The 14,818-nt window shown below is 41.8% G+C and overlaps 1 protein-coding gene across 1 annotated transcript in view; it reads right to left on the bottom strand.

Annotated features, from left to right (window-relative positions):
- The window catches only part of LOC125484419 (ATPase MORC2-like), a 57,088-nt gene that overhangs the window by 4,207 nt on the left and 38,063 nt on the right, over positions 1–14,818 (bottom strand). The window contains exons 14-16 of the mRNA XM_048603078.1: positions 8,483–8,637; positions 5,033–5,161; positions 3,207–3,312 (exon numbers count right to left, since the gene is read on the bottom strand). Coding sequence (XP_048459035.1) covers positions 3,207–3,312; positions 5,033–5,161; positions 8,483–8,637 — 390 coding nt within the window. The remainder of the gene's footprint in view (positions 1–3,206; positions 3,313–5,032; positions 5,162–8,482; positions 8,638–14,818) is intronic.

The raw sequence follows: 14,818 nt of genomic DNA on the forward strand, positions 1-14,818 counted from the left end.
AAGGGTCTAGGCCCGAAACGTCAGCCTTCCTGCTCCTCTGATGCTGCTTGGCCTGCTGTGTTCATCCAGCTCTACACCTTGTTACCTCAGATTCTCCAGCATCTGCAGTTCCTACTATCTCTGAAAGCATTTCAGGGATGTTCACTTGCTTTCAGCATGCACTCACTCACTCTGCATCTACTTGGATGCTCACAGCATCTCTGCTTTGCCTTACCTTTTTGCGCTTTGCCCCCTCAGCTATAGCTTAAGGGCTCACAGTAGTTCGTTCAAGGCAGACACAAAAGGCAGGCAGCTTGTCATGTTTAATCAGCATTCATCAGTCAAAGTGTTAGACATGCAAAGACACCATGCTTCATAAATCTCACACCTGAACCCCGTGCTGGTTGCATACATGGCAAACACACTGCACGCATTTCATGAAAATGGGGAGGCAATGGCCTAGCGGTATTATCGCTGGACTGTTAATCTAAAGACCTAGATAACATTCTGGGGACTCGGGTTCAAATCATGCCACGGCAGATGGCGGAATCTGAATTCAATAATATATCTGGAATTAAGAATCTAATGACGACTACGAATTCAATATCATTTGTTGGAAAAACACATCTGGTTCACTAATGCCCTTTAGGGAAGAAAGCTGCCATCCTTACTTGATCTGGCCTACATGTGACTCCAGACCCTCAACAATGTAGTTGACTCTGAACTGCCCTCCAGGCAATTAGGGATGGGAATAAATGCTGCCTAGCTAGCGATGCCCTCATCCCATTAATGAAGAAAGAAACAAAAAGTAAACAGCCATGTATCAAAATCCAAGAGAAATCCTCAGTCAGGTCCAGGAAGATACCCTTATTGGCAAGCAGTTCCAGCACAGTAAGTCAAGGGCAGACTCTGATTTCAGTTCAGGGGTTAGGTCGCTCAACTGTTCAAGTTGGTCACATTAAAGGGGTCCATACCTTTTCAGTCAAGGGATTGGGCCATGGTCAGCCCTGTGGGCCAACTGCAGAAAACAGCATAAAGACAGTTAGCGAGCTGTATTGATAACAGTCAGGGATCCGGTCACTCATTGTTCGGGCTGTTTGTCTAAGAATGAAGAAGGGTCACCAGACCCAAAACGTTAACTCTGTTTTTCCTTTCGCAGATGCTACCAGACCTGCTGAGCTTTTCCAGCAACTTTGTTTTTGTATTTATCAGGGGCAATTCTTAAGAAAATTAATCTGGTGAATTTACCTGCGCAGACTTGCCCACTTATAAGGTTGTGTCCTTCCTTTCTTTAGCGCAGGACTGGGATCTGCAGCTTGGGTGGAGACTGCCAGCCCTATAGTGGAATCCGCTAGCCTTGGAGTGTTGGAGACTTTGTTAGGCATACCCAGAGATATCTGTGTCCAAAGGGTCCAGACAGACTGAATGTGTCTTGCCCAGAGGCAGATGCCATACGGTTGTGTGTGGCAGGTAGGATGGAGATAAGGTAGGATCCCATTAGCATTGGTGCAGTCCTACAACCTGTGTGTCAGGTTGCTCAGTGCCCCTGACAAACCTGCTTGTTGCTCCTCAATCTATTTGTAAATGACATCATGAATTGCCGACACCACAGGGTCCTCTCTGCCTGGGCTGAGCAGATTCCTAGTCCTTGCCTGTCCCCCAAGTGCAGTGAACTGAAGCATTCTTTCGTGAACAAGCTGTAGTGACATGGCAGTGATGTGCTCACCAGTAGGTGCTCCCGACTCTAATCCAGCCAATGTTCTAATGGTTGAGTAAAACAGTAATGACAGTGCTTCTTACTTGGTCACTCGCGAATAAATGGTTCTGCATCTCCAATAGGACTGGTCGTGGCTGGGAGCCAAATTTTGGACAACCCACTACCCATCCTGGATTTTTTGGCCCTATTATGGGCCATTTTCTTTTGGAAAGAGACTTAGGGGAGATACTGAGTGAGATGGAAGTATCTGGCACAGATGTTAGTGCAGTTTCAGGTTGGGGAGAAGGACTAAGGTGTTCTGAGTGAGTCAGCAGGCAGCACAGAGGCCAGGCAGGGTTAGTAGTGTGAGGGTTTGGGTAGTGACAGCATGTAACAGTAAGAGTGATAGAGCACAAGTCTTGGTGGGAGGTGGGTGCAGTGGTAGAGATAGAGTGTGAGGCAGCGGAGAGAAAATAGTGGCACACACCCTAGTGGAATGGAGGCGGTCACTGGCCTTCTTCCTACACTGCTGGCCATTTCTTCAGACGACCGAGACTGTACTGACCTGGGTAGCAACTTTGGGGGTGGCTGGCAGGATCTGGTGTTGTGTCCTCATCTGCTGGTCCTGGTGGGAGGAGTTGGCCCTACTGTGCACCACCCTATTCATCAGAGCTTCCAGGTTTACAGAGCGGGGCACCAATTTCCCCTTATCTGTCACATTCAGGTCAAATGTCATGAACAGTGCTGGACAGGTCTGGCCCTGCAGCATTGGACCAAGTACATGACAGCTTATTAAATATGGTGCCAACACCAGGAATCCCAGGATGTCCTGGCAGTGTCAATTACATCTGCCTACAGTCAGCTGGAGAACCAGACAAGCAGAGCACCAATGGGACAAGGTGCATGGTTAATGAAGCAAGTTTGGGACTATTACACCTGAAAACTCATTAGGCTATGTGGAGAGAAATCCTCTGTGGAAGACAACAAGAACAACAGTTAGACAATTTCTGCTAAAATTCAGCATATAGTTCTCTTTTGATTATTGTGATTAGAATCCTGTCAAAAATTGATAACATGACTACAACTACCTAGTTATCATTTAGCAGTATCACATGGGCCAAATCCGCAACTAGGATATTTAACTCCCCAAACTTGGTTGAAGTCATTCTATACATCCACAGTGAAAAGCTGGAAGTCAGTCAATTTCAGCCACTTTTACACATTCTACACTATGATATCTGTAGAGATCAAAGAAAAACTGCCTACTTTCTAAAAACATGCCAATGCAGATCAAAAGAGAGCTAATGATAAGCTGAACCGCTTAAAATTAATTATAAAGTATCATTAAAGTTTGATTATGGCATGCCTATTATCTAAAAAGTTGTATTAATTCAGACAATAAGCACATTTATGATGATGACAACACCAGTAGTGTGACTTTGAATGCATTCATAAATATGCCAAAAACACTTCATACTCGTGTAAATGGACCTTTAATAATGAAGAACACAATATTTTTAATAAGACTTACCTATTTTGCTGTGGATTTTGGTTCTTGGAGCAGACCCAGAAGTCAGAAAATATTCTGTCCTTTACATCCAAGTTGGATAGTAAACATCTCCACTTTAGACAGATGTCTGATATAAATAAGAAATTGCTGTCTGCGATTAACAGAATTTTTAAAAAAAATAAAGCAAGTCCATATTAACCATAAACAACCATTAATCATCTGAAAATTGTGGGCAGTGCAACTCAAAATGTATGATTTGTATTAGTATGTGCAAACCCCCGAGACTGAAAGTCTAAGCCCTGATGAAGGGGAGCATGGAATACAGGTGGATGCTAAATAATGCTCTGTTGTCCAGGATGCTGGTTCTCATTTTCTCATCTATTTCTCCAGAGGAAGAATTGGTGAACAGTGGCAAGTGGGAAGCAATGCAGATGCCTGGAGGTGGCTTGGAGACGACCAACTGGAGGCCAACGAAACCAGCAGGATTTGAGACCCTCTTTGCTTGCTTGGCTTCAGTTGCAGCCGTAGACTGCTTTGCAGAGTGACTCCACCCTCAAACTAGTGACCTCAGCCTTCATTGAAAAATGTTAAGAAGTTGAGAGAGGGAAGCTCAAATTGGAGGCAGCCTCTCTCTGACTTACTTGTAAACGCAGCATGTACATTCTACAGTGTTGGAGGTCCTACTATGGAAAATCTTACTCCCCACACAGTTGACTCCAATTTCTCCCTCATGTCAAGGTCCTGAGGCTTGTGGGAGAAATGCTGCATGTACCCTAGCTAATATTATGTCCATAAAAATCCTTCTATTTTCCTATTACTTTACCCCTCCTTTCTTATAGGTGCCAATTCTCAGGGAACCTCCTCAAACACCAAATTATCACTGAGTGCCCCTTTTTAATGCTAAGGCTTTGAACCACAGGCTTTTGCGTAAACATGGTTACATTATTGAACCATTCAACCAAGCACAGGAAGCGACCATCTGGCTCATTGATTCTGTGCCAGTACTTCTAAAGACTAATCCAGCTAGTTTTATTTCCCTATTCTTTCCCTATGTACTATTTTTTTTCCTTTAAATGTTTAGCCAATATGCTTTTGCATGCTACTACTTAATTTGTATTCATCACTGTATTGGACAATATGTTCCAAGCCCTAAATGTCATCCAAAAGGTGTTTAAAATTGATACTCTCTGTTACATTTTTTTTTGAGTAATGCCATTAATCATTCTAGAGCCTCAATGGTGAAAATTAGTATTCTAAGTCTATGACACCCTTAAAAATACTGAAGTCCAGAAACATACCTTTGTGCCCAACTTGAGAGCTCTGTCCCAAACTTTCAAGCCACTTCACTTAAGTCAGGTCCCAGCTAGACCTCACTCAGTGATTAGCACTGCTGCCTCACAGTGCCAGGGACCTGGGTTCGATTCCACCCTTGGTCGACTGTCTGTGTGGAGGTTGCACGTTCTCCCCATGTTTGCGTGGGTTTCTTCCGGGTGCTCCGGTTTCCTCCCACAGTCCAAAGATGGGCAGGCTAGGTGGATTGGCCATGCTAAATTGCCCATAGTGTTCAGGGATGTGTAGATTAGGTGGATTATGGGGAATGGGTCTGGGTGGGATGCTCTGAGGGTCGGTGTGGACTTGATGGGCCAAAAGAACCTGTTTCCATACTGTATGGATTCAATGATCTTTGATGAAATTTAACCCTGGCTTTATGTTTAGTACATTGTCATTTGTTTGGTTTAGATAGTTTTGATTAATCTGTTCCTGAAGAAGTTACCTATAAAATGAAATGCTACTCAGAAAATACATTTCTTTACTGTGTTAGCAATTCACAAATATGTGGTACTTACCACACTGCACTATAACTGGAATCTCAATGGCACGTTTCCTCTTGTACTGAAGTGCATTCGAAGGTGACAGATTCCAGTCTGTTGACAGATATCCAAACTCATTCCAAAATTTTACAACTCCCATTTGGGCTGAAAGCACATGAAATGTCAGAATGACATTGATGTTCTGTTGATATGGGGATCCCATAAAAACTGAATTTTCCTAGTGTTTATTGTGCAGCATGAGATTTAATTTAGCAGTTATTAGAGCAGCATTTAACTTTCCAAAGCTCTTTGAAAACAAAGAATTACATGAACATGATTCCCACTGAGCTAACATCAACAATTTTAAAATACATCCTATTGTAGGAGTGCTATTTTCAAAAGTAAGTAGTATTTACTTTTAGAAAAAATGGTAAACTAACCTTCAGATGAAGCTGGACAAGGGGACAATGATTATCCAATATCATGAGTGGCTGTCCGAAGGCCAGAAAGATTCAGACAACTGATTGACAGAGTGAGGGTTATTGACAAATTCCTTACCACTAGATCTATGATAGAACAATAAGTGTTCAGGGCAAAGGAAAGTTGTCATCAAGCAGACCTTGTTTAAAGAAGTTTTCATTGGGCATTCGCAGAGGTCAGTCTTCATTGAGCTGTCCTCATCAGGTAGATGGAAGATAGACCAGAAGGAGAGGAGTAAGACTCAGGGAAGAGTTTGCTAACACCTCAGCTACAAAGTAAGTTGCTCAACTTTAACTAGACCAAAACCTTCTGCACCAACAGTCTGTTCATCTTTTGGTACCAGTGAACCATTCCCAATTTTCAATGTTATATAACTTTCTTTATCTAATTAAATAATGTATCATATCTAAACTGCTGCTTCTTAAATTCAAACTATCAGAAAATTACTCAACTAGTTGACTGCCTATATTAGGTAACCGTGATCATGAACTTCTAAAATCAAAAGTGCCATATAAATGTAAAACCACACCGTAAGTGGAAAACATAAGTTAAAAGGAACAAACACAAAGTTGCTGGAAAAGCTCAGCAGGTCTGGTAGCATCTGTGGAGGAGAAAACAGAGTTAACGTTTCAGGTCGAACTTCTGAGGAAGGGTCACCGGACCCGAAACGTTAACTCTGTTTTCTCCTCCACAGATGCTACCAGACCTGCTGAGCTTTTCCAGCAACTTTGTGTTTGTTCCTGATTTACAGCATCCGCAGTTCTTTTGGTTTTTAAAAGGAACAAATTCTGTTAATCAAAAGTCCAAACCACAGGCATGGAATGTGGTGCCTTAATCCCAGTTCTTTTCGTTTCTGACAATGATATTACATTGTTGGTAATCAGAGTGATCCTCAAATCAGTAGCCGGTCAGTTGGCCCTAGGTTTTTACTCAAGTCAGAACTCCTTCCTTTTAGAAGCAAATTACTGCAGATGCTGGAATCTGTACTGAAAACAAGAAATGCTGGAGATCACTGCTGGTCAAGCAGCATCCATGGAGAGACAGCAAGTTAACGTTTTGAGTCTAGACGACTCTTCATCGGAGCTGATGTGAAGGGTGGAGGGGGCAGCATTTATGCAATAGTGGAGGGGTGGAGCACCGGGAAAGAAAAAGAGTGGAAAGACTCCAATGAAGCTATCTGTTCTTTCCAGTCTGCCAGTTAGACACACCTTTTTCTGACCTTCTCACATGCCAATCACTTAATCTGCTCTATCAACACCTTTCTCCTCTAGCACTCCACCAACCCTCCCCACTACTATGGCAATGCTGTCCCCTCCACACTTCACATCAGCTCTGAGGCAGAGTCATCTAGACTCAAAACATTAGTTTGCTCTCTCTAAGGATGCTGCCTGACTCACTGTGATCTCACACCCTGGAACAAATAAAAGAAAAAACGTTGCTGCACTGTTGTCAAGCCCCATAATATTTTGTAGTATCCAGTGACTTCTTCTGGTTCTTGATACCATGTGGAATGATTCAAATTGGCTGGCATTAATAATGCTCGAGACTTCAGCAGGATGCCAAGATGGATCATCCACTTGGCATGTCCAGGTGTTTTTTTTGGTGGTGCTGCATAATTTGTTGAAGATCTAATTTTTAAGTACTTCAATGCTTTTAGTAAGCAAAGTGTCTGGGTGCTGCAGGTCGACCTGTTAGGAATGAGGCACTTCTCTGTCCATGAATTGGTTCAAGAACTATCTAGCTCCTACCTTTGCCACATCCATATCTATTAACTTCTTCTTATCCGGCAGGAGATTGGCAGGAGTAGGGTTGGGGGAGGAGGGGAAGAGCGACATGACAGGAGAATTTGAAACTAACAGAAGGACATACAAAACGTTTCACTTCCATTGAGGTGTCAATGCTGTATCATTGAATTTATAGACATGGATTTATGCACAATTTTCTCACACTATGCATTAAGACAGTCTATAATGCACGATTTCATGCATCACATAGAAGCAAAGGGTGCTTTAGTAAAGTGATACCACTGTGAGATCTAAGTTGCTAGTGAAAGCATGTTCTGCTCCAAAAATAAGAACAGGTTGAAGCCATTTAGTCCCTCAGAATGCACCAATTAGCTCATATATTGTATTATATATACTCACAGACTCAGTTTACCTGCCTTAAATCCATACTCCTTGATGCACCTACCTAATAAATGTCCATTGATTTTAGTCTTGTAAACTTTTAATTGGTCCAATTAAAGAGACTGTTCCATGATTTCTACTGACTTTTGTGCGTAAAAATGCTTCTTGATTTCATTCTTAGAAATCTAAATCTAATTGTAAGGTTGTAATCCCTTATACTGAAGGCAACAGATTCTTTGATCTAACCGAGGCCTTTAAAATTGATTTGTCAGAGTACATGCTTCAAATTTATAAATTTAAGGGAAAACAAAATAAAATTTATGCAACTTGTCCTTATGACTTATCATTCTGGTCAAATCTGTGCTGTATCCTCATCAAGCCTAATAGACCTTTCCTAAAGTCTGATGCACAAAACTGAAAGCAGTTTTCCAAATGTGATTTGACTCATTTCTACACACCTGACGCAGAATGCACATATGCACTAGAACACTAAGACAATGAAAGACAGGAAGCCCTCCAATGCTTGCAGTTATTGAATGGCTATTTAATTTATGTACCAAACTATTCAATAACAATTGGGTTGTCCTATTATCGTGATTTGAAGCTGTTTCTAAATATCTAAACATATTATTCATTTGCTCCTCTGGGTTTGGTTTTCTGCATTGACATTGATATGGTGCGCAGCAGAAAAATCAACCACCCAATTAATCAAAACCAGATTTGGAATTGGAGTAATTAATCCAATTTTATGGTTCAAATCCTTGGATTTTCATCTCATGCAGAGAACAGTGAGAATGAAGGCATGTTCCTACTTTATACCTTTAGTTCACACTGGAATTGACCATTTTACAAACCACAATAAACTATATCTTTTTCTTACCAATGCCAAGATCCTTCCAATACTGAAGCAGAAATTGACCCATAATGCGAAGCAAACTGGAGTATTCCTTGGCATTTGCAAAGTCTTGCTTGTTATGAGTGGGCTCCATCATTACACTGGGTACATCAACAACACCCACAACACCGCTACAAGCCCTAAGAATATAAATTCACAGTGAATAATAAACAGACTGTGTCTTCTGCTGCAAATTCATCAACATGTGAACTAAGCATATTGTGCAATAGAAGAATATTAGGTTGCCTGACCAACATAGTCATTTCTTAATCCAAGAACTAATTTCATGATATTCAGGTCATTACGGTTACTGAAGCTGGCACTACAAGAACGAAATCTATCTATCTCACCAGCTACTTAACAGTACCACCCACATGGCGTATAATGTAGAGAAAGGCACTCTCACAAGCATCTGATATAACAAGGTGTAGAGCTGGATGAACCCAGCAGGCCAAGCAGCATCAGAGGAGCAGGAAAGCTGACGTTTTGGGTCTAGACCCTTCTTCAGAAAGCATCTGCTGCTTGTGCAAGGAGTAGTTGCAGTGGCGCTATCATAACATAGCTCAGTTCAAACCAGCTGTTGCAACATATAATTTCCAAATTTGGACTACAGAGTTCCACTGGACATACTTGGTCATCACTTATCAAAGATCAAGTGTTCAACTGCAACAAAGGTTCAGCACCAGTACTAGTTAAAGGGCTAGGCACCCAACATGCAACTAAGGTAATTTTTAATAACTTCCGCTATTACAAAGTCTCTGAAAGTACTCTAGAGAAGTGCTCTCTGACTACAAGTATTTCTGCAATAACGTGTGTTTCGTTAACGTGAACTGGCTGCAACGAGATTGATCAGTAGTGGACGCCGTTTGGATAATGCAAACTTTCCACTGTAAAGTATTGTGATTTTCTATAGCAATTTCCCTATAACATGATTTTCTACAGTGCGAGGTCACACAAGAATGCAACTATCACATTATGGAGAAATACCTCTATTTCAAACACACTATCGCTTTCTGAATTTAAGGGCAACCGAAGACCCCAAGAAAATATAGAAGACAGTTTACTTATAGTGCTATATTAATATGAAACCAAGCATATATATAATTATTCTTTTTGTTCACTACTCAATGTCTCAGTGTAACACCTGTGACTGCACATCAATCTGTCAGTGCCTAGGAAGTCTGAGTTGTAATTTAAGTCTGCTAGCTATATACAGTCCATCAAATGGCTGAGAGCCAAGTACAGTACTTGGATTTGGTTATCTTCATTTGGGAGAAGGCTGTCTGAGATATATGGACTCAAAGAAAACTTTCAAAGCACAAGATAACAGAAGCGGGTTATTTTTCTGTTTACAAATCCTCAAAACTCACTGTCCCTTGATCAATTTAATTTTGTACTGTACTTATATCCATATCAATTCCATTTCTTTGTAAATCAAACACGTGATGGAATTAGTAGCCAACCCACATCTACTTGAAAAAATATATCCAAGACAAAAATGGCAATTTGTTTAATAATGTCTAATTCCTGAAATCACCAGCTCAATTTCTCTGTTAGCTTCCTCAGGAAGAAGTGTGCAGAAGTTTTCTTTAGTTTTGAGTCTGGAGAAAAAGTGCTAGAAAACAAAAAAAATCAGTGTTGCAACGTTTCATTTTATTTTTAAAATTGAAAGGATTATACACCCCATTTCAATTTGAATGCATTCACAGCACTGATCATATATGTTAAGTATCTATCCTTTACCTGTGTTCACAGTTCAACTTGCTCAGTTTTGACATTATTTCTGTAACTACCCAAAGCTGAGCAGCCACGCATTGTAAGACAGCTCACTGGCAACTTCATTCCTTGATTTAGGTGATGATTTCAGCCATCAGATCTATAAATCTTTGCAGAACCTTCCCTTGACTTAGCCACCTCACATAGCAAGGAAGATGAGTCCACAATAAGCAGCACAGAGTTTGCCGAGGATTTAAATAAGCATTACCGGAGAATATTCACAATTTTAACAGCAACTTTCAATACATGAGAAAAATACATCATTTTGCTTGATGATGCTTACTGGTGGATTATAGACTGGTATTTGACAAAAAAAAAGAGGGGAAGATAGGATAATTTCTGCAAAATGCAAAAAGCCTGCATTTGTGCCAAGCATGGCGAGTGCACCATCAGTTGTGATGGAAACCAGTTTCTTGATTGGAATAAAAACAAAGTTGCTGGAAAAGCTCATCCGGTCTGGCAACACCTGTGAAGGAAACAACAGAGTTAACGTTTCGGGTCCGGTGGCCCTTCCTCAGAACAGACCCTTCCTCTTTTCTGAGCTTTTCCAGCAACTTTGTTTTTGTTCCTGATTTACAGCATCCACAGTTGTTTCGTTTTCTTGATTGGAATGTTTTACCTAAGCATTTACATATTGTTCTCTCTTTGAGGGGCAAAAAGTGTGCCAATCACGTTGATAGATTCATTGAACTGCAGTGAAGAAAATTCTCAGTCCTTCAGGTCCCATTGTAGTTGTTGAACATCATTTTTGGATAAAGATCCCATTTGTCTTGCTACTGTGAAAGCACCAAGCGATAAGCTCAAGATTGCAGTCATTATTTCTTCTTTGTTGTTAGAGCCTTTGAATAAAGAATTAGAGGGCATAGTCATTGCTTGTTGAGTTACTTTGCCATATCTGATGGATTTCTTGTTTTAGCAGAAGTTGGCAAATACAAAATGATGCTTCAGTGTAAGCCTTACCTTTTGATGGTGATTTAGACAAAAATTGTTGAGCTTTCAAAAAGGCTTCCAGCTTGTCAAATATCTCATTTCAAAGCATATTATTAGAGCGAAAATTATCCTTGATAACTCTGCATTGTTGTGTGGTGTCATTCCAAATTCTCCTTTTTACTTACCACACACATTGCTAACGAAGAAGGCAAACACTTGTATCTTTTAAAATTGTAAGCAGAAATTTATTTTCCGTTTTTGCATGGAAGTTAGATTTTTATTTCTTTTTAAGATGGTCGAATTCATTATTATTGCTTCACCTTGTAGTTCATGCTATCACTCCGCCATTGGTTACGTTGCAAATAGGCCTCGAACATTCAGAATGTTGCTGGCTGCTTTCAAGTGCAGAGGCATGGGAGGTCACTTCTGCCTTCATGATTTGCTTCTGGGGGACCTGGTCAGTTTAGGTTGTTGGAATATTGGATGTGGAGCATGGTGGAATTCCCCATAATTTTTTATTGTCCTGCACGGGCCTATTAGATCAGCAGCTGAAGAAAGCAAAACTTAGCATCTACAAAGAATGGCAGAGGAGTAGGACTAGCTGAGCTGTTCTTTCAGAAAGTCCACATGGTTGAATTGCTTATGTTTCTAGTACTTCAATATAATCGGCTTTACCATTGGTTCCTAGTACATTTTTTATTCATTTGTACAGAAAACATTCTGTACCCTGTAATATACTCTGTCTGAACCAAACAAACAATCCAAGCGGTTGAAAAAGCCTGCACTTTTCTCTAGCCACGCAGCTTCTAGAAAGGGGACTCATACAACAGCATGATGATCGGCATATAGGCGATGATCGAGAAAGGGTGGACAGCGAGATCAACTGTGAGACTCAGATCGGCCACTTAACTGCATTCTGTGTGTTGGAGACCATGGCTCTAGAGCACTTTGAGAACGTTTTGGTGAGTTCTTATGCTTGGCATACAGTGTTGCTGCATCCTGAACATGGAAGTCAGAGGTTTGAGAGGGTTGGATTATGAGGAGAGACTGAGTAGACTGGGATTATACTCATTGGAATTCAGAAGAATGAGGGGAGATCTTATGGAAACATAGAAGATTATGAAGGGAATAGATAAAGTGGAGGCAGGGAGGTTGTTTCCGCTAGCAGGTGAAACTAGGACTAGAGGGCATCGCCTCAAAATAAAGGGAGGCAGATGTAGGACTGAGGTCAGGAGGAACTTCTTCACCCAAAGGGTTGTGAATCTGTGGAATTCCCTGCCCAGTGAAGCGGTTGAAGCTACCTCACTGAATGTTTTTAAGGCAAGGCTAGATAAATTTTTGAAAAGTAAAGGAATTAAGGGTTATGGTGAGTGGGCGGGCAAGTGGAGCTGAGTCTCAATAAGATCAGCCATGATCTTATTAAATGGTGGGGCAGGCTCGAGGGGCCAGATGGCCTACTCCTGCTCCTAGTTCTTATGTTCTTATGTTTCAATGACTTATTAATATACATGAGATATGGTGCTGCTGTTGCAGTGCCTCTGGATCTACAGCACATTAGGGAAATGCACAGAAGTAGGCTGTATGTTACCCTCTGGACTCTTCCATGCTCCTCAGGAAAGACATGAGGCTGTCTGGCTGAGCAGCCAGTACACTACGCTTCTTGGTGGACATGCCCATCAGCACTCTCCTGTATGTTACTCATCAAGATTCTTATCAGACTCATTTGTAGCAGGATCTGTTTCCTACTCACTCCTTGGAGCTGCATGAAAACGAATCATCCTTTCCCTCACTATCAGACCTATCGTACTCTAACTATCCCTGTGCTGATCTCAACTCTGTTAGCTTATGAGTTACGAGCAATGCAATATTTGAACTGGCTGCTGTGACTGATTATGTTATGTGGCCCCTTCTTCAGTGGTGCTGTTATTCTTTTTCCTCCTCAGGTTCTGGTGGGGCAAATGATTGGTCATGTGTCTGAAGTCAGAAATTAGAAGGGAATAGGTGGATGTGGGAATGTGACGAGAAGACAGTGAGAGTCAAGAGGTCCATGATGACAGTATCAGCAGCCAATGAAAGTATCAGCAGCCAACGAGCAGGACATATGAGAGCAGGGAATTTAGAAGAGGCATAAAGCACATACCACATAAAGAACATACCACACTTCTATGTTCTCAGCAATGCCTGATGACAACCTGAGCTCTGTTTGTAGGAAGTACAGACTCCACTTCCCAGTTGCCAACACTCTTGACCTTGCCAGGAGTCTGCTAGAATAGACATCTGTCTCCTGGTAGGTATTGAAAGCAATCTGGAAGATCTTGAAATGATAGATCAAGCATATGAATCAATATATTGGAGATAATTTTGTACAGAAGCTCATTATTCATTGAAAAAATGGTGATCCAATTGTATAATTTGCAGTGTAATGAGATAAAAGCAAAACTCCAGCTGGATCAATCAGTAGCAATTTCGAGAAGAGGAAGAAACTACAACATCCATCGGGAGGCATTACCAACATGGTGATACTACGCCTCACGCAGCGTGCTCATTTAAATTCAAATCATAAATCAACAAAACTCAGACTGCCAAGGTATGGGCTGCAATGGCATTGGTGGAGTGTGAATTTGTTGTTGAAACAACTCCACAAAGGCAGGTGTCCAGTCACCAAGTCACTCTTTATCTAGACGTGCATTGTACATGACACTGACCCAGCTGGCTCAGAGTCAGCTCCTAGAGTGAGCAGAACCCTACTACTCCTGTTTAGATCTGTCAGCCAGGTTAAGGTAACAGTCCCAATCAGGGAACTCACTTTCTATGAAGTCCACCTGGCTGATCTCATTTCAATCACTACATCCCTCCTCCACTAAGACCTGGGGCATAATCCCATTCTTTATCCTGTGGCTTCTCATGGGGCATTTTCGTAGCATCTCTGGTTCTTCGGACTCTGCCTCAGATACTGGCACCAGACCGTAGCCTGCCTCTTGCGCCCAGAGCAACTCATCTGAAATTCATCTTCTTCTTTAAGCGGTAACAGCATCAAGGCTGCAACAGCTGCCATGTCCATCTTGTCCTCAGAGGCTTCTTCAAATACTGGGTGGAGGGGAAGAACCAAGGGTTCTGACAACCTTGCTGGATGTTCTGAAGGGCTAGGTATGTTTTGCTTCTGCCCTGTTTCCGCGGCTGCAGCTTTTGTGCAGTCCATGCGCTTGTTCAGAACTGCCTCTCCTAACTGAACTTGGTATGTCATGGGACCTGATCTCTTGTTGACCATGCCTTTCACCCAAGCAGGGCCATTCCTGTGGTTGACATCAAACTTCATTCCTTGAATGAAACCGCCTCTCTCACTTCGAGAAGTCTTGTGTCCGGCATTGGCATTCCTGATGAACTCTTTCATGTCCAACCACTTTGAATTGACATCCGCAATGACTGAACACATACAACCATGAAAGGACCAGCATAGTCGATGTGTAAACGAGGCCACATTTTGCTAGGTCATTCCCACAGATGTGGGGAGCTGCTGGCAGCAATTTGTGTCGGTGTTGGCACTCTGGGCACAGTCCCACCAACACAGCTATATTGGCATCCAATCCTGGCTACCAGACATACTTCTTGCTGACA

The sequence above is a fragment of the Rhincodon typus genome, chromosome 11 (assembly GCF_021869965.1).
Source record: "Rhincodon typus isolate 14 chromosome 11, sRhiTyp1.1, whole genome shotgun sequence".
In the NCBI taxonomy this organism is placed as follows: Eukaryota; Metazoa; Chordata; class Chondrichthyes; order Orectolobiformes; family Rhincodontidae; genus Rhincodon; species Rhincodon typus.